Here is a 27,948-nt window from a genome sequence, read left to right as displayed (position 1 = left end):
ATCTCCCAGTGTTTTTGAGAGCGCATTCTCTGCGGAAATTTGTAAAGAATCGTGAAAATGGGTGAAAATGAGCGCTATCTGCAAGATATTCAGAGGGAGTATTTGGACTTCCTGGATGATGAGGTAAGTTTGTGATTATTATGAATATTTTCCACACAATCATGTTGTTTCTACGCGTCCCTTTCAGGAGGATCAATCGATCTACTCAACTCACATCAAAACCATGGTTTCGGATAATTCCCGGCGTCTGATCGTCAATATCAATGATCTGAGGAGAAAGAATCCCACCAGGGCGGCTAGTCTTCTCAGCAATGCCTTCGAGGAGCAGCTGGCCTTCAGCCGGGCACTAAAAGATGTGGTTATGTCCACTCAATCGCGATACACGAAAGGCGATGAGGACTTCTTTGTGGGATTCGAGGGCAGTTTTGGGAATCGACACGTCACTCCCAGATCCCTGACGTGCCAGTAAGTTGCACACTTTATGGTAATTTCCTGTGTAATGCTAATGGACTTATTTCTCCACAGGTTCTTGGGAAATTTGGTGTGCGTGGAGGGAATTGCCACGAAAGTCTCTCTCGTGCGTCCCAAAGTCGTTCGGAGTGTTCACTACTGTGCCGTCACGAAGAAGGTCATGGAGAGGAAGTACACAGACTTCACCTCTTTCGAAGCCATTCCGAGTTCTGCTGTCTATCCCACCAAGGATGAAGATGGAAATCTCCTGGAGACAGAATACGGATTGTCGGTCTACAAGGATCATCAGACGATGACGCTTCAGGAGATGCCAGAGAAAGCTCCAGCAGGACAATTGCCACGATCTGTTGATGTGATCTGCGATGATGACCTCGTGGATCGCGTGAAGCCTGGAGATCGCGTCCAGATTGTGGGCAACTATCGATGTTTACCTGGAAAGCAGGGTGGATACACATCCGGCACTTTCCGCACTGTCCTGATCGCCAACAACATCTCTCAGCTGAATAAGGAGAACAGTCTGGCTATCTCTCGCGAAGAGATCACTCTGTGCAAGAAACTGGCCAAGAACAATGATATTTTTGAGCTGTTGGCAAAGAGTCTCGCTCCATCAATTTATGGCCATGAGTATGTAAAGAAGGCTATACTGTGCCTCCTTCTGGGAGGAATTGAGAAGAATCTGTCCAACGGAACACGCCTTCGAGGTGACATTAATGTTCTCCTGATCGGAGATCCCAGCGTGGCCAAATCTCAACTGCTGCGATACGTTCTCCAAACGGCGCCCAGGGCGATTCCCACAACAGGAAGAGGCTCCACCGGTGTGGGTCTCACAGCCGCCGTGACAACGGATCAGGAGACTGGTGATAAGCGCTTGGAAGCGGGCGCCATGGTTCTGGCGGACCGCGGAGTCGTGTGCATTGATGAGTTCGACAAGATGAGCGATCTGGACAGAATTGCCATCCACGAAGTGATGGAACAGGGAAAAGTGACCATCTCAAAGGCGGGAATTCACGCCTCACTCAACGCCAGATGCTCAGTATTGGCAGCTGCTAATCCAGTCTATGGAAAGGTAAGGAGAGAAAATGGTGCTTGTAAATTGATTTCTAATTGTCTTCTCTCCTTTCAGTATGATCAGTACAAGACTCCCATGGAGAACATTGGGCTGCAGGACTCTCTTCTGTCGCGTTTCGATCTGCTGTTCGTGATGCTGGACGTGGTGGACACGGACACTGACCAAATGATTTCTGACCACGTCGTGCGGATGCACAGATACAGAAAAGCCGGCGAACAGGATGGAGAAGTCCTTCCCATGGGCGGCAGCTATGTGGACATGCTGACTACGTTTAACGCGCGCAAGGAGGATTCCAAGGAGACACCGATGTATGAGAAGTACGACGCTCTCCTCCACGGTAGCTCCAGGAGAGCCTCAGACAAGATCCTCACTGTGGACTTCATGAGGAAGTACATCAACATCGCAAAGTGTCTGAAGCCGAAACTCACTGAGCAAGCTTGCGAGGTGATCTCCAATGAGTATTCTCGTCTGCGATCCCAAGATCTTTCGGACTCCGACATGGCCAGAACTCAGCCAGTAACTGCTCGAACGCTGGAGACGCTCATCCGTCTGGCCACTGCGCACGCAAAGGCGCGAATGTCGAAATCTGTGGCTGTTCAGGACGCCAATGCGGCGATAGAACTTGTGCAGTTTGCCTACTTCAAGAAAGTGCTGGAGAAGGAGAAGAAAAAGCGCCGTCACGACTCAGATTCATCAGGAGGCGAAGAGGGATCTGATGCCGAGAGTGCTTCGCAGCCCACTCAAAGCACTCAGAATGGCAACAGGCGCTCCAAGAGGACGCGTCTCGATCCTCCGGTGGCCAGCACTGAAAATGACGAGGAGGTGGAGCTCCCAGCACCGGATAGAGGTGATTTGACTGCGCGCGAGACTCGACAGACGGCAGAGGCAGAATCCACAGAGGCCTCAGTGGTGCCGATGGATGACTCTGAGCCTTTGGAACCGATCGACGACGAGAAGATGAATCTATTCAAGGCGTCCCTGCACAAAACCTTCCGCGAGGGACGCATTCAGTGCATCAGTTTGGTGAAGTTCAAGGAGATCCTCGAAAAGGAGTGCACAGTTTCCTTCTCATCCGGAGAAGTGATGTTCGCCATCAACCAGATGACGGAAGACAACCAAATCATGCTGGCCGATGGAATGATTTTCCTTATTTAGCGACATGATTTTATCGCATTGGATTTTCACCCCCATCTTCTGCCAGGAATTGACCTCCAGGGAGATGTGAGAATAACTTGTCTAGTGTTGATTAGCCTCCGAAATGATCTTTAGTTCATAATTGTCGTTTTTGTACACACCAGAGTAATCGTTCTTCAAATAAACACACTCTCAATGGGTAATGAATCAGAGATAATATTTACATGTGCAGCCCATGATAAGCTCACATTTTCAGCATTGATCTCGAGCATTTACTCTCTGCTCAGAGACAGCCTCTCGGCGCTCGCATTTACATTCTGGCAGACAGTTGGTTAGTGAGGATCTCTTGGAAAAGTGTCTCTGGAGAATTGGCACTGCTGGAGATGGACTTTTTCAACGACTCCTTCAGAACCTCCGTGGGCAGTTCCCTGGAGGACTTGAGGTTGGTGCAAAAATAGAGTGCTTCGATTGTGTGGATTAATTGTATCATGGAATTTGTTGACCCACTGCGGTCAACTAATCAATTTAACCGTTTTTCTTGCTGATAAGAGGCTTGCGATATAAAATTGGGACTTGTTTAATTTATGGGAATTCGGCGAGTTTGTAAATATTGCATAAAACCTCCGAATCTTTGCAGTGTTGTGGAATTCAACGGTGCTCTAACGCTCTCTTACGAGGAACTGACCAACGTAAATACCGACTATGCGAGATTCCTGGGACCTCGAACGCACGCCCTCGATCTCACGGGAAATGATCTAACGTAAAGCCCTTTCTGATGCAATTTTGTGCCTCGAAAATTCATTCCCAACTCATTATCTTCCAGGGATCTCTCCTTCCTCGGCTACTTCACGAAGCTCCACACTCTCGTCCTGGACGGCAACACTCACATGTTCATCCGCACACTGCCGCACATCAACGGTTTGTCCACATTCTGGGCCAACAACTGTAACATCCAAAACTACCCAGAATTCATCGCAGTTCTGGCGGATCGCTTTCCCAACCTCAAGTTTCTGTGCATCCTCAACAACCCTGGAGTTCCATCGTACATTTCGCGGTCGCGCTTCTATTCGATAATCCTGTACAGGAACTTTGTGATAAACCGCTTCGCTCTTATTCAACATCTGGACGATTGTCGCGTGATGGAGAAGAAGAGTTTCTTCCATATGGCCCTTTGCTATTTGTACAGGCGATCGAGAGCAAACAAGTACCACGATAAGTCGATAAAGTTCCTCTTCAGCAACAAGACTTTCCCCAGGAAGAAGTGCACTGTGAGGATTACTGTTCCCAGACTCATCTAAACTACGCCCGGATTCATTGTGGACTATTTAAAATTACTTGTAAGACAGTGGAGAATTTTATGAAGTTGAAATGCATGATTTTGAATGAGGTTTTAAAATGCATTGATTCAAACATTTTATTCCTGAATTTTTCTGAGTATAAATTCCCAAGACGCAAACCGTTTCAATGGAAAGTGGAATCCAATCAATTTCTTTTCATCGTCCATGAAACCTTCCAAATCCACACAGTTTGACAATCAACAAATTGCGCGTGTTGCTGAGAGTGAATTTTCTTGTGAATTAAAGTTAAAATGCTGAAAAGACCGAAGCCTTCGGATTCTGAAAAGGACATCCTACAGTTCCAGAATGAATATTTGAGTGAGAAGCGTCAGAATGCTTCATTTCAACCGTCTGCAAAATGCGTTCGAGTTGGAGAGTCATCAAGCACGAGCTCAGATTCAGGTTTGTTTATATTTCTAAATATTCTGAAATTCCTAGAATATATCTGATTATAATTAATTTGCAGGGAAGAAGCAATCACTCTTCGCCAGGTCGAGGAACAAGGAAACCCAGGACAAAAGCGCAGAAAGTGACAATAAGCCCAACGCCTTTGTATTGGGAGATATTGTGGAAAGACATCCGGAAAGCCAATCTGGTGCAAGAAGTGATGAACCAATGGTCGAAGAATCATTCCCAAAGACAGAGAAAATCGACATACACACTAAGAGCGTGGGTAAGAGCATTTTTGCAAAGTTACAAGAGAAGAAAGCGAAGAACACTTCTCCAGAAAGCAGCAAAACAGAGAAGATTCCATGCTTTGGGGAGAAAAGTTATATCGTCACTGGATCAGAATCCTCCACAATCCATGAAGAAAACATCCGAACATTGTCACAAATGTCCAAAGAAGAGATTGAGGAAGAGAGAGAGAAATTGATGAGAACGATTGACCCAAAATTGCTGGATTTCATTCGATCCAAGAGGCAGAAACCTGAACCTATGGAAGTGGATGAGATTTCTGTGCCTTCAACATCTGCAGAATCCAAAGACAGAATGGAAGTTCCCGATGTGGACATTCTGCAATCTGATGAGAGGAAGAATTGGGTTAATTTTGACAAATTCGAGGCGGATAAATTCCAATGGATGCAGAATGTTCCGAAGAACATCCCAAAGCTGAAACCAGGAGAAACATTTGAGGCCCGATTTGACTGGAAGGGAATTCTCTTGCCCTATGTGGAGAAGGATGAAAACAGCACGGATAATCGGGAACTTTATCTGCATGGCGAGGACCCTTTTCGACCGGGATACACTATTCAGGAGCTCTTCAGACTCGCCAGATCGAATGTCATGCAGCAGAGAATTCAAGCGCTGGGCGCAATTGCCGGAATTGTTCGGATCTACAACCAGGGATTCTACGATGAGATCTCAGATCTTCCTATCAGCAAAATCTTCTTCCTCTTGCGCTTCGCTCTTGATGATTCCACAGCTTCTGTAGCTGAGGCTGCACTGGTGGGACTCTCTGCACTCCTCTACAATGAAATCGACGAATTGCTCCTGGACACAGTGTTTGAAACTCAACTGGGCATTGTCCAGCCAGTGACTAGAGGAACAGAGTCTGCGGATTTGGAGAAGAACTTCTCAAAGCTCAAGTTAAACAGCTCAGATATGGACGAGGACATGAGTAACATTGAGCAAATGAATGATTTCCACTTGGCCGAAGTGGATTTGCTCAAGTGCCTGATGAGGACGAACATTCTGAAGAGAATTCACTATCTTCTCGCCAATGAAATGGTTTCTGGCACAGGAGTTGTCGCACTGACTCGCATTCTCATTCGGATTTGTCGAGAGGGAAGAGGCTTCGTGCGAGAAATGCTGGATCATCATGAGATCTTAACTGCTTTGAGAACGTCTTACCTCACTGAATTACCGCGCATTCCCATGGATAGTGGAAAGGTGCAGGCCACAATACTAAAACTCTTCAGAGTGATTGTGGCAACAGAGAATTCCTGGGCAATCCTGCAGAAATTCGATATGAAAGATGTTCTCCTGGAATATTGCTGCAATCGTCGAGATTTGACTGTAAATTTGCTTTATTGTTTCACACGTTCAGTGATTAATTATTTCTATACATATTTCAGGCTGATTTCATTCAACTCCAGTTGGAATCCTTCCGCTTACTGAGAGTTTGGCTAACCTTTGATCCTCTCAAACCCAGAATAAGGTAATCAAATCGACTTTTATAATTAAATCCTTACTAAATTCATTCTCTTCTAGTGACTTTGTTGATGCCATTCAAACCAATCTCGAGTGGAACTTCCAATTCATGCCATTCACTGATGGATCTCAATTGATGAGGCATCATGCAGCAGTTCTTCTGGCCACTCTCAACCATCCAACGTTCGAGTGGACGCCGCAACGCTTTTCCCAACTCTCACACTGCCTCAAGAAGTGGACAGCGCTCTTCACGCAGAGTAAAACCTCTGACTTCTCCCACAACATCCTCTTGACGACCTGTTTTGAGCTTGTCTTGCAACAATCCCCACAAGTTGTCGAGGAGTTTATGTTGGACTACTTCCAGAAGTTCCTGATCAGTGACAAGCACATTAATCTGTGGAGGGATTTAATCGCTACATCCTCTCTCATCCATCCCCACAGAGACCGAAGCAAAGCCTTCGAAGCGCTCTCCAATCTTGGAGGAGTTGCCTTTAAGGAACACTCTGACGAACCTCAGCTCCAATTGCCCTTCAACTTCCCAGGAACTGTTCTACTTAGTGTGGTAGAAGTATGCCGGAAATTTGGTAAAGGTGTGACACTGAAATGGAATGTCCAGAAGAACGTGGAAGAGTATTTCACGAACATTGTGGACGCAAAGTTGAAAAATGAAGTGAATTGGTATTGTCGACATGAAATTCAACTCCTGCTCGTGCTTCTGAAAATGGATCTCTGCGACAAGGACCTGACTCTAAAAACAGCCATGAAGGTCCTGAAGCTTCTCAAGGGAGAGGAAAATATTTCCAACGTGAAGGACCTCTTTATCAACATAATCTTCAATAGTCATTTTTACAGCAGTTCTGCTGTCACTCAAATTGATCACTTCCTTTGGAATATCGTCTATTGGAAGTTTTATTCGCTGAACTTTGGAGAGTTGGAAATTACATCAAAGTTTCCGCTTTCATCAAGCAATTGGAAGAAAAATTTGCTGCCGGATAATTGGCCCTTGGCTATGCTGACAATCTTCCTCGAGCAGCACACTTCAGAGACAATGCCACTGTTTGTCATTAATCCACAAGTTCAAGATGAAATTCTCACCGCTTCATTGGGATTCCTGGGACTCTTGGAGGAAAACTGTCTGATTCCAGTAACTCCATCAGAAGAGTACATGTTCCTGATGATGCCATTCCTCAGCATCGAGTGTCGCTTTCTGGAAAGCGCGATTAAAGAGCGGTTGGGGAACAGAATCTCCAGTCTTTTCGCGAGGAGTCCGACGTTCAAGTTCACGCTGAAGCTTCAGGAGAAGCATGACTTCGAGAGCATCTACACAATCTTTCTGAACCAGTTTCAGAGCTCTAGCTATGGCGATGATCTCTTCAGTGCCATGGTTCTTGTGCCTCTGGCGCAGAAATACGACGCCAAGTGGAGAAAAATGGTCTGGTCAGAACATATTGCGGTCCTGCGCTTCATCACCTGCTCAGAAGATCAACTCTGCGGTGGCTCAATTCAACCCTATCTGGAGCCTCATGAGAAAGACACATCTGTGCTGAAACTCTACAATCAGGCTCTCAATTCGAACTGCCTGAGGAAGGAATCGATTCCCTACAGAATTGCAGAGCACCATCTAAAATGCAAGCGGGATTCCTAATCTTGTCTGTCAAGGTACTGTCTTTGGGCCATTCACTTTCACTTTCATTGCAATCGTAATTAATTTCAATTGCCACACGAATTTTAAAGAGGAAGTGCGTTGTCAATTACCACTAATTAAAAATTTACTGTTCATTGTGTCGTGGTTAATCAATTTCGTATAAATAAGTAATGAAAGCATTTCATATCATTGCAGATTTCTTTCATCGCCATCTCACCTGAACTTCTGTGGACATTTCGAATTATAATTCATTGAAATTGAAATGGAGAAACTGAGAGAAGTTTGTTTAAATTAAAATTTGAAATATCTCTGAAGGCTGCTGAAACTTTAACTTCTGTTTGGAACTTCAATTGACTCAATGCACAATAATTTATTCAGTGGGACATCACAGGAAAACTTTGCAGCCTGAATTCACGTAATGCTCTTTATTAGCTCTTTAATAATATTCATAGTTTCGGTGTCACATGAAAATCCGTGTGGCCTCTAAAGTGATTAATGTCCACAAAGCATGCAGCGCAAAGTTGAAATTAGAGCTGGGATTGTTCGTTTTATTCTGAATAATTCATAATTGGATATTCAATAGACGCGCTAGACAATTCCGACGAATGTCTAATTTTGATTATTGGGTTGGCAACACTACTGCTATGCCAGTATTTCACAACGACTTTCCGCATCGATAACTTTTAATTTCATTAAGATTTTCATAACAATTTTCAAATTTTCCGATCTTCTACGCTATTTCACATGATATTCTACCAGAACACTCACATTTTCTTTTTAAATCAATTGAATCTCACCTATAATTTTGGATGTTTCGCTGGCTTGATCTATTCAAAATTGAACGGTGAATGCGGCCAACTTCACTCTGTCGATAAAACAAAAACAGCGGTGGCTGGAAAATAGAAGCTCTGTGAAAAGTGCAATTTTACCGCGAAAATCTCCAAAGATTCAGGTAAATTGTGGTGCTGTTCGTGAGATGAGTTGTGCCTCTAGTGATATCCATTGAATATTGTAGGAAAACATGAGCAGGCGTCTGGACAAGCCAAGTGGCATACCGAAGCCGGCAAAGCCACCTTTGGCGTCATCGAGTAAGAGCGCCTCGGCATTTCTACCTACAGCTTCCGGACGGTTGCCTTTGTCACGAGAGCTGGCCAATCTGCCGCCCCGAAAACGCGCAGGATCTCCAGATATAGCAAGAGCCAAGGAGCCACGGGCGAAGCTCCGTCGGAGCAGATCTTTCAACGATCTTCCGAGCATTGCTGCTGTGAATCCGCTAAAGAGAACTGCTTCCACACTGGCCCCAATTCCAGCGAAGCGAGTGGCTCCGGCTGTCACAAAGGCGAAACCACCGCCTGGAACTGGCGCAGTGGGGACAAAGGCGAAGCCTCCCGCGGCGAAACCGGCTCCTGTCAAGACTGTGACGGCTTCCAAAGCGCCTCCCGTCAAGAGAATCCCGCCATATGACTACAAGGCGAGGTACAATGCTCAGCTTGAGAAGTATAATGCTCTGAAGGAGAAGTTTGATGCGCAGAAGCAGCAATTGATGGAGATTGACAACCTTCCGGAGATGTATGAAGAGTCCCAGGCGGAACTCCAGAAATGCCAGCAAGAATTGGCCGCCACGCGGAAGCACAACGAGTGTTTGGAGAAGGAGTCGAAGATCTCATCGGAAAAGATCGCCGTACTGACCGAGAGTTTGGAGAAAGCGGAGGAGCAGCTGAAGAATGTCTCTGCGGCGTGCAAGACAGCGCAAGAGAGCGAGAAGAAGCTGAAGGCTGAAGTGGAGTATCTGAAGGAGACGTGCGAGTTCTTCACCAATGAGAATGACAGCATGCGGCAGGATCTGGAGGCTTGCAGGGATCAGTTGTTCGCCAGCGTGATGGAGCGCAAGGATATCCACAATCAGATGATGGACTTGCGTGGCAACATCCGCGTGTTCTGCCGCGTCCGGCCGCCGCTAGCGAGCGAGGCGGAGAGAGCGCTGTGCGGATGGCAGTATTTGGACGAAGCCTCACTGGAAATCACCGCCACGGATCCGAAGAATAAGGGCACACACTTGGAGTTCACCTTCGATCAAGTGTTTCATCCCAGGACGTCTCAGGAGGACGTCTTCGGCATGGTTTCGCCACTGATCCAGTCCGCTCTCGATGGCTACAACGTGTGCATCTTCGCCTATGGCCAGACGGGATCCGGGAAGACGTACACGATGGATGGAAGCGAGGAGAATCAGGGCGTTATTCCGCGTACGGTGGATCTGCTGTTCAACTCGCTGAAGAACTACCGGCGAATTGGATGGGAGTATGAAATTCGCGCCACTTTCCTCGAGATCTACAACGAAGTGCTCTACGATCTGCTGGATCCCAACGCCACTGATCTGGAGATCAGAATGGTCAGCCCGACGAACAAGACGGACGTGTATGTGAGCAACATCACGGAGAAATTGGTGGAGAGTCCGGAGGAGCTCAGGTAATTCCTCGATGACTGTCCCCATCTTCAGAATAACAAATCTTGGTTTCCCTTGTTAGGTATTTCATGGACGTGGCGAAGAGCAATCGTGCCACCGCGTGCACAGTCGGCAATGAGCGCTCCTCACGGTCGCATGCCATCACGCGCCTGCAGCTCATCGGCGTGCACGAGGGAAAGCAGGAGAAGAGCGTTGGCACGATAAATCTGGTGGATTTGGCCGGCAGTGAGAGTCCAAAAACCAGCACGCGAATGGACGAAACGAAGAAGATCAATCGCAGTCTCAGCGAACTCACGAACGTGATCATGGCGATTCTGAATAAGAACGATCACGTTCCCTACCGGAACTCGAAGCTGACTTACCTCCTCATGCCAAGCCTCGGAGGAAACTCCAAGACGCTGATGTTCATCAATGTGGCGCCATTCCAAGAGTGCTACACGGAGTCTGTGAAGTCACTGAGATTCGCCTCTTCAGTGAATCACGTGAGAATGAGCAAGATTCGCAAGAATAGAGTTTTAAATAATTAATTTCGCGTTGAGACTCGTAAAAAATATTTTATTGAAGAAATACAATTCAAATAAGCGTTCCTCCAATGATCGTTTTGAATTCGCAGTAAACTTTCCATCGTCTTTGGGTGATTTTTCTTCAATTGAGTTTGGTCGGTTTGGTCTAAAATCCAGTTTACCACGTTTTTGGCTCACTTTTCCCATCACGATTTAATTGAAAATAGTCTCAAATTTAAAAATCAGTCAGTTTTGCACTTTTTATGACGCATTTTCCCAACCCAAAGGAAACAAAATGATGTCATTTACAACACAAATTTGCAGTTGTGGCATAAGTGATCATTACGTAAAATGCTCTGTGCACTGTTTGCACTTTGCGTGTCTTTGAGAGCACAATTGCACGCAGAATTTCTATGCAGATTCCCCACTTTCGTCCCTGAGCGACTTGCTAAACATCTCATCAAACAATTCAATCGTAGAATCTCTTATCAAGAAAATTGCCAGAGTGGCTGGAATGCTAGTTAACAGTTGCGTGTCTTAAGCCACAATTAAAGTGCTTAACATCTATTTCTCCGTTGCTTTACTACATGGGAAATCTCTGGTGCGGGTTTAAGCCCAGAACCTGCGAGCAGCATTAGCGCTACAGTAGTTACACGTCGCAAACTCCACAAGTGTGCTTCCAATGCACGACTGAGAGCCTGAGATCCGCTTCGTGGCAGCGAGAGTGGGACAGATATCGCAGCATGGGACTTGGTGGGGATATTTTGCCACACAGCGAAGCGCATTTTTGACCAAGTGCGTCTCAAAAGCACTCTTGACGTTGCCTGCGACGCACGCGATTGCCATTCACTGTTTCCGTTTCATTTTCTAGACACCAATTTCCCCAGTGCGATTCGGTGTTATTGACCAATTTGATCCGTGAGTTTTTTGTGGTCTATGAATTTTTCAAGAATTCATAATCGACCGTACAGAATAATTCAACAGCATAAGCAAACGGGGAAGAGTAAAAATATCCAACAGATGGTTTGAAAAGGTGAAAGTGTGCGGATCGATTTTATGTGTGATTTGCACAACACGTCTGCAGAAGGAGGCAGAAATCGATATTACGTGTTGCATTGTTAGAACTTATGGTGGATTTGGAGAGGCGGCAGAAGCAGTGAAAACGTTGCTGAAAACACCAATCGTCCGCAGTGCGACCAAGGTTGACGCCAAATCACGCCTAACAAGACAATCTTTGTGGAGTTTCTCTGCGACAAACACCATCAGAGAGCGTCACTCAGCGCTGGAGAGGCTCAATTTAAAACCCAGAGAGACCGTGAGTGTACAGAAATTATTTTAAGCACACACACAACACTGTGCCCAAGAATCGCGCCTTAATCTATTTGCATAGCTCTAAATGAGAGACACTTTTCAAAGGCACACATTCCATGCAATCGGGTTTGGAATATAAATTTGTGTCTTTCAAGTCGACAGACATGGTGAAATAAATTACGATGGAAGGTTTTTAAAAATAAATCCATATGCAATTATAGGAGTTTTGCCCCCACACACAGGCAGACAGTGTTGTAAATTTTCTTTATCAGCAGCGCAGCGAAAAGGAGAAAAAGAACACCGAATGAATGCGCGAATTTCCCACGAAACGAAATTCATCATGCAGGATAATAAGAAACAAAAAAAAAAGTCAATTTATTTTTGCAATCCAAGCATGAATCTCTCCGCTAAACTTTAGCCACTTTCATGCACACACACTGAAGTGAGGGAGGGAAGAGGCTAATCCGGATTTTAATTGAATGTGACTCTCTGTGTGTGGCTCGCGCGAAAATCCTCAATTCGTCATGATAAGAGACTCGCGAGTTCGCGTGACCATTGACCGCGTGCTTGACTCTTTGTTCTCACGTCATTCTGGCCACTCCTCGTAAAGCGAAAATCCCTCCTGCGAAAACCCACACAATACACAACTTGCGAACTTCTCGAGAGGACAATTTTCTTGATTGCAAACAATTGTTTAAGTTTGGAAAGATGTTGCGTGATCTCTTTCCTCTCTTGAGGCATCACTTTGAAATTCCCCCAGAGTTCTTAAGATATATAACAAGAGGGAAAAGTGTACTTGAAACTCCCTTAGCAAAGCCACAATGGCAAATGAGGGAAGAGTTGAATTTTCCGGCGCAATTACAGAATTGAAAATGCTTTGATAGCAAATGTGTCTTAAGTTTGAATTGACGTGATTAAACTTTAATATTTTCCGTCTCAATGCTGTCAGAATTGTGAAAAACAAACCCTTTATCTGCACGAATAGAGAGGGGTTTCTACTGAAAACACCAACAATACAAGCCAATTTAATTTATATAACAATTCACAAGTATATCTCTTGACTTTTTCGCTACAACTTAGTGTATTTATAATTTTATCATCGATTGTGCCACACTGAAAGATTAAGCACCAAAGTTTTAATTATATTACCAATAATACTGACTCATAAATTTCCATCGCAAGAGATTACACTAGAAATAACATACTTTATGAGAGCAAAAAGTCACTTCAATTTTTATTATTAATTTGCTGAGTTTAGAAATATTTTATCAATGCACTCAAATGGGTTTTGTTTATAAATATTGACAATGATCACAGTGATGCTATTTTGAGAGAAAATCTCCAACGCAAATAAATGTTATTCCTTTGTCAATCCTAATAGTCAACAGCGGAATCTCAAATATTTCTCTTGTTGATACAAAGAACATTAAGTGATAATTAATGTGATCGCCTCTGTGACGATTCCACGGTAAACATCATGTCAAATGTAGTTTACAAATAAGCGATGAATCGAAATTGAGCCACTTTGAAGTTTATTTACCCGCTGAAATTAATCTTGTTTCCATGAGGAATAAACTTGTCAATTTGAAAAGCATATAAAACCATATTTTCACCCGCAATCCAATTACAAATCAATTTAACACCACAGCGTTTGAAGCTGTAACTAACATGGGAGTGATGAAAGGGGGAAAGAAATTCCATGTAATTATGTTGCTGCTAATGAGACACTCGGTTGTTCGGTGATGAAAGAGAATAATCCTTAAGAGTACAAAAGAGGCCTCGAAATTCACGAAACAGGGATAAGATAAAATTCGCAAAGCGTAAATATTAAATGAGATTAACATTCTTGGTGTGTATTTTCACCAATAAAGTCACATTCAAATATTTAACGCGGCTGTTTCTGGGAAATCTCACCAATTTTCTGTACGGGAATCAATTACAAAGCGAATATAATGCCCACCCTTTAATGCCAACACCACAGCAAATTTCCCAATGGTTTTTCCATCATGTATTGATTTAGTTTCCCCGCTTTGTCTTTCTTTTCAGAGCGCCAAAAGAAGTCGGGTTCTTTGTGGAGAAATAACGCTTCATCACAATGACAGTCACAGGTATCATTTTTCTTACCACTCTTGAAAAGAATTCGGCCTATTTTCACCCTGGCTTTTTATGAATGGAGGGCAGAAATAGATCAGAAAACACGTGCGCTTTGGGGCTTCTCGAAAACATCCAATAGAACACTAATTTTTTACACAAACACCGCGACTTTTTCCGACTTTTATTATTCATCTCTAGCTCTTTGCATCATCGGTGAAATATTTATTTATAGAGAGCTTGGTCGTATGATTTTGTTAATGTCGTCAGTAATAAAAATTTACAAAGATTTCCTACGAACTTTGTGCCTTCATAATCACACCACTTAATCATGAGTCCCACATTTTACCACTGTGTTTTTCCTCCATACCTTTACGCAGAAAGTGAAGCCTTATCACGCCAGGGGTTGCCTTATCGCGATGGCAATTTGAAGTGATGATTAAGGCAACCTTCACCGAATTATCACTACAGGTGGTACGACTGCTTTCGTCGTCAATCTTGAGCGTGTTTCGCCTTATCACACCACATTCTTTCCCTCCAAATGTTATTGTTATTGTGCCCTAATGCGCTCTATCACTCATCTTTGCAGTGGCATCTGAGCCGATTTGGAATCTGGAGCGACGTGAATCATCTGGCCATTTGATATGGCGCCAAGATGGCTCGTCCAAGGCGAAGGTGCGCTTTCGCTGCGACGTGGAGGTGCTGGAATACGTCAAAGATCCGGCTGAGCACGAGGATGAGGACAGCAGCAAGAAGTTCCACGCTGTCATTGTCTGCGCCACTTGCGTGGCCGCCTTGGCAGTCACAGTGATCCTGCCGTGGTTCCTCATCGGCTCCTCGTGATCACCCAATCTCCTACCCGCTAAGTCTACCGCCTAAGGTCTTTCACACTACAACACTACATACGAGATATACGATAACTATCCGAATGATTGAGGAATTAATTCGTGTTAATTGCGAGGTGCGATACTTGAGACTGTGATGTTTTAAACAAGAGACATGCATAAGTGGCATGTACACAATTATTATTATTACTATCTTTTTGTATAAAATCATGCTAAAAAAACCTTACAAAATAGAGACACTGAGATAAGAGAAAACGATCGTTGGCTATATCGTCTCCTGGCTGCTCCCCATCCTCTAATCAGACGAATTGGCAATTTCTGCACATCTACGAGTTGCTGCTTCAACAGCGCCAATAACACTCGCCCGGAAGCCTTCAGGAGACAAGAGGCACATTGCAAAATCCACTTGATTGATCCTATTGACAAAGCTCTACTCACCACTCTGCTCCAAGTGATGCAATCCAGCTGCTGTGGAACCAGCAGGACTCGTGACGTCGTCTTTGAGTTTCGCCGGATGAGCCTCAGTTTCGCGCACCATTCCGCCCGCACCGAGGACCGTCTGGGACGCCAGGCGATAGGCCAGATCCCGCGGCAGGCCCATCTTCACTCCCCCGTCGGCCAGCGCCTCGATCATGAGATACACATAGGCCGGGCCACTTCCACTCACCGCCGTGATGGGATCCATCAGGGACTCTGGCACCTCCTCGCACGATCCGACAGCACGGAGGAGTGTCTGCGTGATCTTGACATCCGTGTCCGTGGCTTTGGAGCCGCGCACAAACACTGAGCAGCCTTTCCTGATGATAGCCGGCGTGTTGGGCATCACACGCACCACTCGAGCCTCCTCAGACAGTTTCTGTTCCGAGCAGAGAAAGAGATTTACAATCAAAACTGTTTAACATCCATCTTCCTTTATGATCTCACCTTCTCCAATTGGCGGATTGTCACTCCCATCGCGATGGAGAGGAACAATTTTCCCGCGCTGACTCCATTCACTTCCAGCAGCGCAATAGGAACAACAGTTGGTTTCACAGAGACGAAAACGACATCAGACTTCTCCACCACTGGAACATTCTTCACGATGCATTGAGCGCCAAGAGACTGAATGGGGAAAAAATCACGTGTATTAGACATGCAAAGCACTTGCCCAAATGTTTCTTCTCCTAATCCAAAACTAATTTCAGCGAATCCCCAAGCAATTACAATCCATGTAAACAAGTTGAGAGCAACAATAGAGTGTTTAATCGTTAAACGACCTTCTTCTTGGAATTGAAGCGATAAACCCAAGAAATTCGAAATGCAAACTCACATTCTTTTATCAAATTATTGTGTTTACGAAAATACTGGCAGATATTTAATTGTATTTGATAATTTTGTATTATTCGATAATGCTCACAGACTTATTCCAATGAATTTATCATCATGGCGACTCTGAGCTTCACTGCTAGCGAGCTATCAGTCAATCTCTAAGTAAATAATCCAGTAAATGCATTTTAGTGTATTGCTACTCACTTCGAAGGCTTCAGCTGATAGTCGATCGGCAGGATGACAGCTTGCGATCATATTTTCTGCCTTTGAAAGCCCTGAAAGGAAAGAAATTCCGTTAAAATCAGAGAAACAAAGGTCTATTTCGGTTGCCCATTGAATGGGATTTTATCACATAAAAAAGCATCCGATAAGACAATATTTCGGTTAATGGTTTGTAAATTTCCACTCTGTTGCAATATCTATATCTAATTTCTGGACATATTGCTTCACTTTGCACTCAAGAAATCTTATCAAATGGAAAAATATAGAGAAACGCCCAACGGAAGCTTCTACTTTTCCATTGTGATCTAATATGATAAAACAGTGATTTCTTAAGCGCTTTTGGGATAAAATTCAAGGCTCTTCGTCTTACCGGCTGCTATAAATCCCTTCGCCATGGCCTGTGCCATCTTTCCACCTCCAATAAAGCCGATTTTCATCATTTTTTTCAACCGATCACGCAACCTCACAAGTAACTCTCAAAGTCTCTCTCAACACTGATTCGTCTTCAATTGCGGCACACAGTCAATATCGCCGCAAACTGCCGGGTTATCAGTCGTCAACAATTTTCGATAGAGAGCAAAAATGCTTCGACCAGTCTCTGTGGCGATTAAGAGTCACACTGACGCAGAACCGTTTACTGGACTCGGAAAAATCCTCACGATCGACAGCTTATCTCCGATGGACATCCGAGTGTCATTTCTGTCGGCAGTGCCGCTTGATGTGGGTCATCATGGTGCTCTTGGACACAAATCTCTTCGCACAATTGTCCACGGGACAGCCAAAGGGTCTCTCTCCAGTGTGGAGCTTCATGTGCACATTCCGGATGGAGGATTTTGTGAATGTATCATCGCAGTAGAGACATTTGTACGGTCTCTCGCCTGAGTGAGTTCGCCTATGGACATTCAGTGTGTCTTTTCGAGAGAAATTCTTTCCGCAAATCTCACAGAAGTGTTTCTTCTCCTTCGTGTGCACCTGTTGGTGGCTTTTCAGGTCGATATTCGTGAGGAATTTCTTCCCACACACTTCACACTCGAACGGTCGATCATTCGTGTGAATTCTCATGTGTACTTTGAGATAGGATTTGCAAACGAACATTTTCCTACACACGGTGCAAGGATACTTCTGATTCCCCTCAGAAGTGTGGGTGTTTTCATGCGCCTGGCACAGAGCCTTTGTGACAAATCCCTTCTGGCAAATACTGCACTTGAACGGCTGGATGCCCATGTGACGATTCTCGTGGTTCACCAACGTTGCTTTCGCCTTGAAGCGCATCCCGCAAGTAGCGCAGGCGAACGGCTTGAAGTCCGAGTGAACTCTCTGATGGACTGTAAGATAGCTCTGGCACTGGAATCCCTTCCCGCATTTGTCACACGTGAGCAAGAAGACTCCCTTGTGTGTCGCTTCGTGCTGGGCTCGTCCGATTTTTGACTGAAACCCCTTGGAACAGCCCTCGAAGGAGCACTTGTAGGGCTTCGGATCGCTGTGCCTCAGAATGTGCTCTGACAGTTTGAAATTGTTCTGAAAAGTCTTCTGGCAAACACTGCAAGCTTTGGATTTCTTCTTCTGGCTCTCTTTCGGTGAGTTTTCCACTTCGGGTTCAACAGTCTTGATAATATCTTCAGTCCTCGGAGATTCTTCAGACTCTGACCCATCAATGTCTTGATGATTCTCCATATCCATCCCAATACCATCTTCCATATCCGAGAGTTGATCCTCAAAATTAAGATCTGATGGCAAAGACTCGGAATTCATGGTCAACGCTCCATCTTCCTTCTGGTCCATTTTCAGATTGAAAATATTCGAGTCAGACAGCTGAAATAATTCAGTAACTATTGTCAGTAAAATTTCTATTTTTCCTACCTAAAAACTCCCACCATTGTTTGGTCAAAATTGATAATTTCATTCCCAGAAAGGTTGTCTATGAACTGTGAGCCATTTCCCTCAACTTTTATGAGAATGTCATCACTCTCGAGAATGTATTGGAAGTTCTCTTTGCGCTCCTTCTCCTCTGACTCTTGAAGCCCCTCAAAGTCAATGTGGGCGAAGGAATCACTGGAGTATCCGGGAGTCACTGCAGCTGATTTCTTCAGGAGATTGTTGAAGTAATTCTCAGACTCGAGACTTCTTCGTCGGAAGTCATAGAACGCCTCCAGCTGATAACAGCAGCTCTCGCAGAGTCTCTTAGGGAATGGATCGTGCTCTCTCACCTAAAAAGGAGGCCAAATATGAGGAAAAAAGGAAAGAATATGTAGAATGAATACTAAAAATGCTCACCGAAATAGGAAGACAAGAATCCAGTTTTCTCTGCAGTTCCTTCAGCTGTCCCACGTCAGAATACACAGAAACATCGAGAATACTACACTTCACTGCACAAATTCTGCATAATTCGTCCAAATACGTGGTATTTTCCACATTTTCTGCGATTGCCGTCATTATTTTGCGCACGAGGAAAACCAAAACAAAGCCACACGAGCGCCTCTGGTGACTGGAATTGGAAAACGACACGAAGCAAAGACCTTCACTCGTGCAGCATATGCTGCTTAGAAACGGTCTTGCTTCGTCTTCACACTTTTTCTCCTGAGAATTTTTATAATCTCTAAAAAAAATTAAATGAATTAATTATTCCATCTGACTCATTAGTGGTTTCAAGGAGCTGCAGGAAAGCGCTTTACTTGCAGCTTATAAAAATCGCACATTTTATATTCTCGAACTTTTCTCTACGCCACCTTTTAAAAGTTCCTTTACACATAATCGGATTATTCGCGTGTTTCATTTTCAACGAGAATACCGCATTTTATATGTACATTTTAATGAAGGAAATTAATTCTAACGCAGTCGAAATTGTAACAAGAGTTTCCGTGTCTACCTCTTCACGTAGAAATTAATATTACGGGTTAATGTTCTGGCCATTTATAATGAATATCATTATATAAATTCTCGCTCTCTCGCGATTCACCCGCACAGGATTATTATCCCTATATTTGCCCTATTTGAATATCTCAACAATGGCCTTCGCAAGACTGTCTCAAGCATGTTTAATTTCTGGTTATTATTATACAATGTGTGGGGGTGTTTCCGCATCGTGACGGGCGAAATGTGGCGGTTTAAAAATTCAAATACCAACTTTTCCTCACTAATTTCTTACACACGCCCAATTTGCCATATGAATCGTGACACAGGCAGGATCTGTGGCTAAACACCTTATAATAATGAAGAGTTCTCTCTCATTTATCATACTTGAATTTTTTATAAGTGTGGCACAAAGTTTTCCCACCCAGAGGAGTGTGGGAACACACTCGCAGTGAGCTAGTGGAGAACATTCCCGACCACCCTCACTCTGCACAGTCTCTTGGAATCGTGCCGGCAGAGAAACCGAATCCATTGTGCGGTTAACGGCACAGCTGAAAATCACGTTCTTCTCTTTTGGACTCCGATTTTATAATGGTTTCGGGGTGTAACACTTTCACTGCCATTCAAGACCACGAGCGTGGGGATTGAGGGTTGGAGTTGAGGGGGATTCGGTGCACGGAGTTCATTTGAGCGGGGATTTTGTGTACGGTTCGCACGAGGTCTTGGCGGCGCGAGAGTGTGAGGAGATTTACCATGAGAAGATCTTCATCCACCCTCATTACCACTGTCAAATCCTCCCGAAGCTTGGTGGAAATTCACAGTGCGAGGAAAAAACATGAGACACTCTTTGCGGAGGGGATGATGGGGGATTTTCGGGGGGGAGAGAGACGGCGTGATGAAATGAAATTCATACTCTTGAGGCGAGGGTTCACCAACAAGTGGGGGCGAAACACCCTGCGACCGGAAGAGGGGGTGAGAAAATGCGATTTGACGACAGAAATGATTAAATGATTATCTTGCCCCTCAAATGAACACCGGCAGTGGCTTCGAGGTGGGATCAAAGAATATGTTTGGATTTAATTTCTTGAAATAATTTCAACTCTTCTAAGCCGCACACTCTCCAATCCATTTTCCTCGCGTGACAGCAAAGTAAATTGGCCCCCAGCGAAGGAGTTGAGTGAAAAATTAGTGTGAGAGAATCCCCTATCAATACTTCACCTTCGACACGGGGATGGGCGCGATGTCATCACGCCCATGTTTGATCCCTGCAGCCACATAGCGCAGTGATGGAAAGAGTGCAGTCTCACTAGGGATTCCACTCTCCCAGCCCGGAAAAATACAATTTATTTCTCAGTCGCATGCAAATTCAATTTATTGCAGTGTCTCCAAAATATACATAAGCAGTTATAAAATGGGAATGGATAAAATGTCGAGCTGAAGTGCTTTTAACGACACAAAATGAATGCAAAGTGCTCTCTCCAATATTCTCTCTTCAACATGTTGTTGTTCTTTTGCTCACTCTCCCTTCCTCGTTCCTGTATTAAAACACCGGAAAATGACATTTAGCCACCCTCTGGCCCCAGCCACCCAGTCATCGCTCCGCTAGTTCCACCATGCGCTCATCCCTCCTGGGATCCTTCCCAACGGCCGATGCTGAGGTTGTTGCTTTCCACCGCTTATGTTTACGGCTCTTCATGTGAAACAGTACAAAAGCGCGCGACTTTCGTGAGTTACCACAATGAAATCGGAAGTGGATAATGATAAAAATTCCCCCATTCCGCTACACTTATTCACACATTCCACAAAATGTGCATGCTCTCGGGAATTCCATCAAATTCCGCTGACCAGGAAATATTTCGGGAGCATTTTATCCTTGCATTATCTCTCACTTTACATAAGGTTATGTGTTGCCATAAATTTATCAAATCCGACAGATTGCGTTCTGAGAAGGGCAACGAAGCGCCGAGGCACAGATAATTTTCAGGCTTTGCCATTTCATGGAAACGTGCGAGTATCATTTGAGTAACTTTATTTGTCGAATTAAATAAAGCTCGACAAATGTGTAAATTCTATGATTTTCTGACTCACTAAAACTGAATCAGTGATAAGTCAAAAAACATATAACAGCACAATCTCTATTTAAGTCAACTCATCTAAAGCTGTAATTTTATGGGTCAATTTGAAATATTCATTCAAAAAATAATACAATGAATAATTTTTAATATTCTTAAAAGAAAATTCGCAACCTCTATGTTTAATTTCTCGATTTTGGTAGTAACTTCTGCCGTCGATCACCCGAAAAAGGTGTGAAGTGGAATTTCGCACCATCAAAATGTTCGGTTTTGCAAATTTTCATCAGTGCTCTTCATGCAAATACCGCGATGATGTTCACAAATACGTATATGTACACATGGGATGTACTCTGGGAAGAATATATCCAGCCAATTTGTTTATTGAATTTTCAGCTTCACAAAACGACTCCAACTGCTCAGAGGATGTGCAGAAAATGGGAAAAATCCCTGAGGAAGAGTCGGAACGGGAGGAGCAGGAAAATACACGTAAATCGAGGATGATTTCGAGAAGCTATTAAATTGAATCACGTTGATGATGAGATGCTGATTTGGGAGAAATTAAATGCCAAATGGAAAATTACTTGGCAATTGCAGAAGTTTAATATATTAACTTCCAGTGTTTTGCAAGTACACAATTGAAATACAATATGATGTATATAATAAAAAAAAACATTATTGCAATCGGTATACGGCTTTAAAATCACTGGCAACAACCCTCCAGGACACTTGCGCTTTCCTTCATTCCTTATCATGCAATGTGTCGTGATAAGAGGCAGGGCTCGAATTTATTACGCAGCGGCACGTGGTGAAACAATGAAGTGCGCTAGGGCGGCAAAACGCATATAAAAATCAAGAAAAAATCTCAAAAATTCCCACAGGATCGGTGGATGGGTCGTGGCAATAAATTTTTATGTGGGTTGCTCGAGTATGGATTTCGAAAGGCTCCACATCACATAAATAAAACCCCCACGAGCCTTCCCCCGGATCGCTACATATGTAGCATGATTGTACATATGTATGTATGGTATTCTAGTCGGTCGCCAGGGGAGAAAGCTTCATGCTTTGGAAGCTTTCGAGGGTTTATCTACCCGCAACAGGGGATTTTGCATTGACATGAATTCAAAGGATTTTCTTCTTCTCTCAAATTTGACTCACCTCATGCTTCGCCACGACAAGGAGTTTCGAAATATTTTTCTTCGGCAGCAAAGCCACACAAAAACCCTCCCTGTGCTTCTTCAATGTTGATGTTACGGAAAAATCGAACATGTACCCTCGGAGCTCCGAATTCCTCATTTCACTTCCACCGGCAATTGTGGGTGGAGTTTGAAGAAAGCAAATAAATAAAGTCAGAACGAATTTTACATAAACGGATTATAGAAAATCTCTCCAGCTATAATATGAAATTATTGTGTGGATTCTTATTGAATTCCGCTCGAAAGGTCCACAATCTGAATTTTGCACACACACGCTCAATTTTGAATTCAGCACATTGTCAAAAGGAGACTCACTACACAATTGTCGTTCTCCCAGAGTCAATTTGCTCACTGGTCATACGAACTAAAACTGATCAAAGGCGAACTTGTTGAGAATTAATCGATACGTTTTGGTGCAATGTTTTGAGTGCAATCGTAGTGTTGTCGAGAGAAGTGTCCAATGAATCTTAGCAAGTGATTAATTACTGGCGATTCTCCATGCCACCTATCCAATCATGATGCCTCCTCAACCATCATGAATTCGCATGCATTTCGCATCCTCGCTCTCTGTTCTGATGCTGATGATGACGATTCAGCAATTCTCCAGAGCAATCTTCTTGAAATTTCGGGAAAGTGCGATGCATATAACAGGAAGAGAGGAAAGTGGAATTGTTGCTTAGAAGCTCCCAAAAGCTTCCATTTCCAAGCACAGAATTCACATAGTGCGGGAACACAAACGCATGCATTATGCACTGCAAAGTTTCTGCCATTCTAAAATAGTTGCGAAGAACTCTCGACTGAGTTTGATCTCAATTGCCGCACTCTTCAATGGCATGCGCGAAATTGCAATCAAAAATACGTCGAATATTGCATGTTGGCATTCTCTCCAAGTACACAACACAAATAATATGAGTTATTCCATAATATTTTTGTGCACAATATGAAAGAAGTCTTTTGTTGCGACAAATAATACAAAGCCAGGGGAAATTTTAATCCCGAAAAAAATCATGTCACAAGACAATTTTCGTGAATCATAAAAGAAGCTTTCCCAGCAAACGGAAAATATACAGTTGCACGAAATAGTAGAATGGTGGCGGGCTGAGTGTGCAAGCAAAAGCTTTTGCATTCCTCTCGTTCCCATGGTTCTGAATACTTGATGATGAAGCTTTGCGGTGAGCAAGCCACAAGGAATTGTGAGCCGCCCTGTCATTTGCTTTTGAGGACACTCTCTAAAATATGTACAGCTCAGTATAGTGGGTTGTAAATTTGATAAAGGAAAAGCCTTTGCCGGTGCATCAAAAAAGGTAAGAAAGCATCCACATGTGAGATGGCGAAGAAGTTCGGCAAACTTCAGTCATCATCGTGTTTATTTCCTCCCGGAGAAGTGGAGTATTATCCCCAAAACGAGCGGACTAAAACTCATACATTATAGAGACAGTTCATCCAACGTATACAAGAGTGCAGGAGCAGAAGATTCGCAGAATCCACGGCAGCAAATTGAAGAAGTGCGAGAAAAAGTGCAGAAAACTTCTGTATGCATTTTTCACAAGAGCACTGCTGTTTACACAATGTTTCGAGCTCTAACTCGCTACAACGGAAATATGGAGTGTCTGGTGGAGAGATAAAGAAATATAAATGATTATGCTAACAGAAGTTTAAATAAACATACTTTGAGAGGAATCCAGCTTATTTGTGCTCACAAATTTGAAATAGAGAAAAGTGCAAATTCACAACTTTACACGAGAGAATAATTGTCAAAGAGTCGTGTGTGTATTTTGAAATGAACATTTTCAGTTGTGAGATAATTTAATAAAGAATTCTCCGTGATTTTCGTCGTCCTTTTGAAATGAATGCACTGTAGCGCAAGAGACGTGTAAATTCATAATGAATTTCAAATAATACTTCTTGCTTTCTGCAAAATTTGTTTTTAGCGAAACCTTTAAGAGCACTTACGGAGACTTAAATTTCACACTCCGTAATCTTCTTCAAAATTATTAAATATTTCTAGCATGCTCTTAGCTATTTCCCCTTCCTATTCTCAATTTTTATTTCAGTCGAGTTTATTTTATTTATGTACATCTGTGACTGTTATTTGTGGTTAAGGTGACGCGACAGCAGATAATTTTAACCAGTCATGTGCAATTCTTCTTGTCTAAAGCCTTCACACAAGATTAAGGTCATATATAACAAAAGTTTTTATCCATGGAAATGAAAAAGGCACGATTTACAGTAATATTATGTGACGGGGGAAAAGGTGGGCTTTTGCAGTGGTAAAGAATGGGAAAAATGCAAGAGAAGGAGAAATGAGAGATTAAGTGATGCTCTGAATGACCAATAAAGGCGTACAGGAGAGTTAAGAAGTGGAATGGCAAAAATTTATTCATTTGCTCTAATGCATCTGAAAAGGAGATAACTTTTATGCCACCATGGAAAGGCAATACATAGATATTACAATAGTTTGTAGTCATATAATGTAAAATGCTGTCTTCATCTTCAATCAAGTCTCCTTTCTACAGCATCAGAGACCCTACAATCTATTCTTTGTGCATTCTCACGCTTCGTCTCGTCGTTTTCCTCCTCCATAGCGGAAAGCAGTGTAAAAATCCCATATGACGTATAAGGTTCTGTGAGTCTTTTAGAAACCCTAAATGTTTTAAAAGTTTTCCACTCCATTAAATTGCAGCTTCCTCTCACTTTACTTTAAACTCCCCAACATACAGTTGAGCATTTCTCGGCTGCATTATAGCAAAGTTATGTATATTATTTTCAAATGCATATGGCGAGCACTCTAGCAACTCTCATCCGGAGCTGCAACACGGAACTTTTAAACAATTCCATTACTATTCTTTCGCTGGTATTCGCTCGAGATTAACACACAATTTGGCTACAATTTGTCGTATCATTCCAAACAATATAATTCTCCTCCTCGCTCGCTGATGCTTAGCATACCGTTCACGTAGACGAAAACCGCTTATACTTTTACTTATGCTGTGTTAGCTAGGTACATCGCAGCTAATTTTGCTCTCTATATCCTCAAATTAAAATGGCCTCACATGCAGAGTCACCATACAGTTTGAAATTTCACCAAAGAGACCATTTTGAGCTAATTGAGCTTATTAAAACTTTCCACTCATTTACATACAAATATCCAGCTAGTTTTGTCGTTGCATTCTACAATATATATGGATCTGCTTTCAAAATGGCTTTGCTCTCCCGTGTCGAACAGATTGATATATTTGTCAATTAAATGAGTTTTCATGGCATTAAAAACTTTGACACACGATTTTAGGATAAGTATTAGTGGATTTTACCGCAAATAAATTTCATGGAAATATTTTAATGGTACAATTTCCGACATATTATGCCACAACCGCGATTGCAATCGCTCAAAATACGTCAAAAAGTGATTTATTACATTGGATATACGCTTTTTTAAAGCAGTTCAATGTGTAATTTCAGTGAACTATTTGAATAAGCAATTTAATGTGAGAAACACTGCACATTCTTATGCAAACAGTGCTAAATTTCTTCGCAAGATGTTCCTTAATTTTGCAGCTTTCGTCGTCTCGAAATTGCAACTGGAGACTAATATTCGGTAAATATTGAATTTTCAGTTCGCTGCAACAATTCTCATGAAATTTCTAATGAGAAAAGCCACAACTACTGCAAATCATGACGGTGAGAGATGAGGAAAGAAGCTTCCACTCTTACCTGATATCTCTCAGAATGCAAATTTTTCACATTCACATACAACATGCATTAAATTTACCCATTTGAAATAGATTTCTGGCAAATGGAATGAAAAATATTATGAGTGAGAGACAATGGATGAAGTGTGTTCAGTGTCTGTGAACAGAAATGAAAGCAAATTCTTCGGTGTCATTTATTTTAAAGGGAACTTCGTGACAGATTCCGTGAAAAATTGTCGTGTAGAATATTCCAGAGACAGTGAAATCTGGTGTCACAGCTCACAAGACACCGTGAGAATGACAAAGAATTAATTTGGGAGGCATCCTCCGAAGGGGTTGAATGCTTAATATTTGATTATGCAGCATCGAGAGAGCGGCGCTACATGTAACTCGGAGCCTTCCATGCATCACATTTTCCCATTTCTGTTGATTCACCGTGACTTCTCGGTCGGAGATTCATTAGTTTCTGAGTGCTTTTCTCTCTCCCCATAGACACCACTCATTCTGTGGAAGCATCTTGTCTCGCTCAATGTACTTCCTCCGCCGTGACACCTTCCCACACACTCTTCAGCGCCCATAGACTTCTCTCCCGCGCCAGACTGTTTGTATACACACGACGCGATGCATCGGGCGGGAAAAGTGTTGAGAATGAATGTAAATTAAAAAAGCACAAAAGACAAATTGCACCCTCCGCACTCACTTGTCGACATGCAGGAGTCTCGAGTTGGGGTGGGAACAAAGAGTGTACGGAATTTGCCAGACTCCCATTGTTTGTATCTGCTGAATTCCACCCCCTCGCCACCCCCATTGAGGGCAGCTTAAAACACTCCGGCATCGTCCAGGATGTGGACAGTGGAAGGCGTATGCGAGGGATTCTCTTTTTCCCTCTTGCCCATTCACTCCTTTTCCGCTTTTGCTATCGTGTGAAAAATGCATGACCATTCGCAATATGATTTATTCTTGCATCCGAAAGCGGCTTACTTATTCATGCAGTTAATACTGTGAGACATCCTTATTTTATTTACACTTCCCGGTGGGGGTAATATATTAAGGGAGTTGGAGAAGATGAAGGACGCTAAGATTGCTTTTCACATGCCAGTGAATGGACATGAACAGGATGGAGTTTAAGACGTGAATTTCCGATTAGAAGGCATCCAACACTCTACGCGTATTATTGTGCGATGGTTCGCGGGGAAATTATGCCAGAAAAACACCGTTTTGCGCCACATTGTTGCTCTTATCGCTTAGCACTTAAGCGAGTTATATCTATAAAAGTCTCTCCTTTTGTGCGCTTAATTTCCCCATTTCCACACCCATCAAGGCTCCTCGTGTGGGACGAAATCATGGAAATGAGAGAAGAAAAATAAATCTTCGACAAAGTTCTTTTTCTGGAAATGTACTTTCATGTCAAAAGCTCCTCTTGGCACCTAAACTTTCCTCCATCATTCAATCTATTTCTCCCATTGGCACACACATGGGAGAAAGTAATGGAGGGTGTACTCAACTTTTCATGGCCCTATGTAAATGCTGAAGAAACTCTCTTTTTCACTGAATTCACTTGTGTAATATGACGAAAAACTGATGTGCTGTGAA

General features: G+C 43.2%; 7 protein-coding genes across 7 annotated transcripts; 5 read left to right on the top strand and 2 right to left on the bottom strand.

Moving 5' to 3' along the window:
• Positions 1-2,705, top strand: LOC132264827 (DNA replication licensing factor Mcm3). The gene is made up of 4 exons (XM_059765155.1): positions 1-123; positions 188-465; positions 526-1,537; positions 1,595-2,705. The coding sequence occupies exons 1-4, from the start codon at positions 58-60 to the stop codon at positions 2,693-2,695; spliced, it is 2,457 nt and encodes an 818-aa protein (XP_059621138.1). The 5' UTR covers positions 1-57; the 3' UTR covers positions 2,696-2,705.
• Positions 2,706-2,959: 254 nt separating this feature from the next.
• LOC132264828 (uncharacterized) lies at positions 2,960-4,070 on the top strand. Its single transcript, XM_059765156.1, has 3 exons — positions 2,960-3,116; positions 3,312-3,434; positions 3,498-4,070. Exons 1-3 carry the CDS (start codon positions 3,058-3,060, stop codon positions 3,970-3,972), a joined length of 657 nt encoding a protein of 218 aa, XP_059621139.1. The 5' UTR covers positions 2,960-3,057; the 3' UTR covers positions 3,973-4,070.
• Positions 4,071-4,200: 130 nt separating this feature from the next.
• Positions 4,201-8,121, top strand: LOC132264826 (RNA polymerase II-associated protein 1). Its single transcript, XM_059765154.1, has 5 exons — positions 4,201-4,413; positions 4,478-6,027; positions 6,087-6,169; positions 6,223-7,821; positions 8,003-8,121. Exons 1-4 carry the CDS (start codon positions 4,263-4,265, stop codon positions 7,805-7,807), a joined length of 3,369 nt encoding a protein of 1,122 aa, XP_059621137.1. The 5' UTR covers positions 4,201-4,262; the 3' UTR covers positions 7,808-7,821; positions 8,003-8,121.
• Positions 8,122-8,580: 459 nt separating this feature from the next.
• On the top strand, positions 8,581-11,545 carry LOC132265387 (protein claret segregational). The gene is made up of 3 exons (XM_059766019.1): positions 8,581-8,759; positions 8,823-10,273; positions 10,333-11,545. The coding sequence occupies exons 2-3, from the start codon at positions 8,829-8,831 to the stop codon at positions 10,796-10,798; spliced, it is 1,911 nt and encodes a 636-aa protein (XP_059622002.1). The 5' UTR covers positions 8,581-8,759; positions 8,823-8,828; the 3' UTR covers positions 10,799-11,545.
• Positions 11,546-11,576: 31 nt separating this feature from the next.
• Positions 11,577-15,042, top strand: LOC132265401 (uncharacterized). Its single transcript, XM_059766039.1, has 3 exons — positions 11,577-12,089; positions 14,132-14,193; positions 14,766-15,042. The coding sequence occupies exons 2-3, from the start codon at positions 14,181-14,183 to the stop codon at positions 15,017-15,019; spliced, it is 267 nt and encodes an 88-aa protein (XP_059622022.1). The 5' UTR covers positions 11,577-12,089; positions 14,132-14,180; the 3' UTR covers positions 15,020-15,042.
• A 118-nt stretch (positions 15,043-15,160) lies between these two features.
• LOC132265394 (pyrroline-5-carboxylate reductase 1, mitochondrial) lies at positions 15,161-17,171 on the bottom strand. Its single transcript, XM_059766030.1, has 5 exons — positions 16,922-17,171; positions 16,534-16,604; positions 15,946-16,122; positions 15,460-15,877; positions 15,161-15,393 (listed from the first exon to the last, which is right to left on the bottom strand). Exons 1-5 carry the CDS (start codon positions 16,989-16,991, stop codon positions 15,317-15,319), a joined length of 813 nt encoding a protein of 270 aa, XP_059622013.1. The 5' UTR covers positions 16,992-17,171; the 3' UTR covers positions 15,161-15,316.
• Positions 17,172-17,241: 70 nt separating this feature from the next.
• Positions 17,242-19,000, bottom strand: LOC132265388 (zinc finger protein OZF-like). The gene is made up of 3 exons (XM_059766021.1): positions 18,826-19,000; positions 18,426-18,758; positions 17,242-18,363 (listed from the first exon to the last, which is right to left on the bottom strand). Exons 1-3 carry the CDS (start codon positions 18,982-18,984, stop codon positions 17,245-17,247), a joined length of 1,611 nt encoding a protein of 536 aa, XP_059622004.1. The 5' UTR covers positions 18,985-19,000; the 3' UTR covers positions 17,242-17,244.
• Between the last annotated feature and the right edge of the window lie 8,948 nt (positions 19,001-27,948).

The sequence above is a fragment of the Phlebotomus argentipes genome, unplaced genomic scaffold (genome assembly GCF_947086385.1).
Source record: "Phlebotomus argentipes unplaced genomic scaffold, Phlebotomus argentipes genome assembly contig_2, whole genome shotgun sequence".
Taxonomy (NCBI): Eukaryota; Metazoa; Arthropoda; class Insecta; order Diptera; family Psychodidae; genus Phlebotomus; species Phlebotomus argentipes.
This window is presented reverse-complemented; position numbering and strand designations above follow the sequence as displayed.